The sequence below is a fragment of the Ovis aries genome, chromosome 2, assembly GCF_016772045.2.
Source record: "Ovis aries strain OAR_USU_Benz2616 breed Rambouillet chromosome 2, ARS-UI_Ramb_v3.0, whole genome shotgun sequence".
In the NCBI taxonomy this organism is placed as follows: Eukaryota; Metazoa; Chordata; class Mammalia; order Artiodactyla; family Bovidae; genus Ovis; species Ovis aries.
In genome coordinates, this window is record NC_056055.1 from 112,818,182 (window position 1) to 112,821,207 (window position 3,026).

At 41.2% G+C, this 3,026-nt stretch overlaps 1 protein-coding gene across 1 annotated transcript; it reads left to right on the forward strand.

Annotated features, from left to right (window-relative positions):
• The first annotated feature begins 1,695 nt into the window (after positions 1-1,695).
• LOC101123184 (aminoacyl tRNA synthase complex-interacting multifunctional protein 1) lies at positions 1,696-2,746 on the forward strand. Its single transcript, XM_004004466.6, has one exon. It carries the CDS (start codon positions 1,732-1,734, stop codon positions 2,695-2,697), a length of 966 nt encoding a protein of 321 aa, XP_004004515.2. The 5' UTR covers positions 1,696-1,731; the 3' UTR covers positions 2,698-2,746.
• The last annotated feature ends 280 nt before the right edge of the window (positions 2,747-3,026 follow it).

The window sequence follows — 3,026 nt, forward strand, 5'->3', positions numbered from 1 at the left end:
TCCCATCACCCTCCACTATCCCCAGTTATACAAACACACACACACACACACACACACACACACACACACACACACACACACTTCTGGATCTTACAGCATATATATGTAAATACAAGTTAAGGAAAGCTCATGGAATTGAGCAGTTGGGGAGGCTTCCAAAATATCAATATCAAAAGATAATATCAATTTTTAATGACCTTTACTGGTGGCTCAGAGGTAAAAAATCTGCCTGCAATGTGGGAGACTCATGTTCGACCCCTGGGTAGGGAAGATGCCCTGGAGAAGGGAATGGCAACCCACTCTAATATTCTTGCTGGAAGAACTCCATGGACAGAGAAGCCTGATAGGCTACAGTCCATGAGGTCACAAAGAGTCAGACCTGCCTGAGCAACTAACAGACCCACACCCTATTTCTCTGATACAAAAACTGATCTGCAGGTGGATCTAGGTTTTCATGTACAGCTTATCAGGGTAGAGGCAGAAACTAAGCCCCATTCTGTATCTCATTTGCTGGAGAGCAGAGCTACAGAGACATGGTAACACACCGAGGGGTCCCTTCATCCCCAGCCTGAACTTGATACCTGCAAATACTCTGCCTGTTGCTGTCATTGGGACCAGAGGAAACACGAATGAACTGCGACTCCAGAGCCCAGCACTGAGCTCTAGCTCTGACCCTGAGATCCGAAAGAAAGAAGGAAAATGGTTATTGAGGATTCTTATGTGGCAAAACTGTGCCAGTGCTCTTCAGGTTTCAGTCTTAATTTTAACAGCAATCCTGTGAAGTGATTCCTATTATGCCCATTTTACAGATGAAGAAACAAGGGCTCAGACGGGTGCAATGACTTCTTGGTGTTTGGGAATCAAGCCCTGATCTATTGGACATTATTGTCCTGTATTGCTCCACCTTGTCATGTCCCTAAGGGCCAGATTTTTAACCTCTCTGCCTTAGAGTGTCTCCATTTATTAAACTGAACGTGAATTTTTTTATTTTTATGGGTTCATCTAACTCTGATATTCTGGATTGTAAATGCATTTGAATGCTTAATTTTCCACTTTTCTAAGCAAGAGTTTTGAATCATATTGTGAGTGACATGCTTTAGCCAGAGTGTGACTTTCACCCTTTCACTGCAAGAGGGGATAATTGACCTTGCTTGTGGAGTGGATTTGTTACCCTGACACCCAGGAATGAAAGGCCACTTAGACACAGAAAGGGTACTGACATAGCTTCTTTGTTCCCCTTATTTATAGCTCTTGGTTTCTTCTTCTTTTTTCTTGTCTCTGGAAAATGCTTCTCATTTTCTAAATCTCTGTGCTTTGAAGACCAATTTTGCCAGAGAAATGTCAAAGGAAAAATGGGTTAAATATGGAATTGATTCTGTTCACTTTGAGCTGCAGTAGCCTGACTGTCACCTTAGACCTTATCATCCTACTGAGAGCAGAGGCTTGGCATTCTGGGATCACCACTTCCTTTGCCAACAGCAAAGGGCAAAGGGTTCTTTCTTAATTGATGTTTCCCTGTCTGGATCCTGAAGAGCATTCTGATGGTATAGAGGAAAGGCAGCACCTGGCTGGCAACATGATGTTTTGGTCAAAATCTATCTTCACTGCAGAAATTCTCATGGTGTTTTAATCTCATCCCTTTGGGTGGTTGTCCATTTATAACATGTTTTAAAACTTTAGCAAGATGAGGCTCCCGGCTGAAGCTGCTGAGGTGCCTCAGTTCACCGATACATGATTTTCTGCCATTTCTTGGCAAAAATGGCAACTGGTGATGCTGTTCTGAAGAGATTGGAGCAGAAGGGTGCAGAAGCAGATCAAATTATTGAATATCTTAAGCAGCAAGTTGCTCTTCTTAAGGAGAAAGCGATTTTGCAGGCAACTTTGAGAGAAGAGAAGAAACTTCGAGTTGAAAATGCTAAATTGAAGAAAGAAATTGAAGGATTGAAACAAGAGCTAATTGAGGCAGAAATTCAAAATGGAGTAAAACAAATACCATTTCCATCTGGTACTCCACTAAAAACGGATTCTACAGTTTCTGAAAATGAGATACAATCTATACCAATAACAATCATATCTTCTGGTGCGAAAGAGCAAGTAAAAGGAGGAGGAGAAGAAGAAAAGAAGATGAAAGAGAAAGCTGAAAAGAAAGGAGAGAAAAAGGAGAAAAAACAGCAACCAGTAGCGGGAAGTGCTGACTCTAAGCCTGTTGATGTTTCCCGTCTGGATCTTCAAATTGGTTGTATCATCACTGCCAGAAAACACCCTGATGCAGATTCTTTGTATGTAGAAGAAGTAGATGTTGGAGAAACAGCCCCAAGAACGGTGGTCAGTGGCCTGGTGAATCATGTTCCTCTTGAACAGATGCAAAATCGGATGGTGGTTTTACTTTGTAACCTGAAACCTGCAAAGATGAGGGGAGTAGTATCTCAGGCAATGGTGATGTGTGCAAGTTCACCAGAGAAAGTGGAAATCTTGGTACCTCCTGATGGATCTGTTCCTGGGGACAGAATTACTTTTGATGTTTTCCCTGGAGAGCCCGACAAGGAGCTGAATCCTAAGAAGAAGATTTGGGAGCAGATCCAGCCTGATCTTTACACTAATGATGTATGCGTGGCTACATACAAAGGCCCTCCCTTTGAGGTGAAAGGGAAGGGAGTGTGTAGGGCTCAACCTATGGCCAACAGTGGAATAAAATAAAACACTTCAGTTTCTGAAATACATTAGAGAAAACAATAAGAAGAAATAACATTTGTCACTCATAGCTAAAAAAAAACTTTAAAAGATGAATCTTCTTAGTGTTCTTGACAATTATCTATTTATGAAGAATTGTTATTATTAATTTTGCATAAAATATATCATGAATGGGGGTTGGATTTTGTAAAGTACCTTTGCTGTATCTATTAGTATGTTCATATGATTTTTATTCTCTAGATTGATATGCTGGGGTCCTTCCATTCAGTGATTTTGGAGGGTATGCAAGGCTAGAGTTTTGAACTAGCCTTGTATACCTGGGATAAATTCCACTT

Bases quoted from the DNA above. Each gene is read 5' to 3' on its own strand.
- LOC101123184 (XM_004004466.6), top strand. From the start codon at position 1,732: ATGATTTTCTGCCATTTCTTGGCAAAAATGGCAACTGGTGATGCTGTT.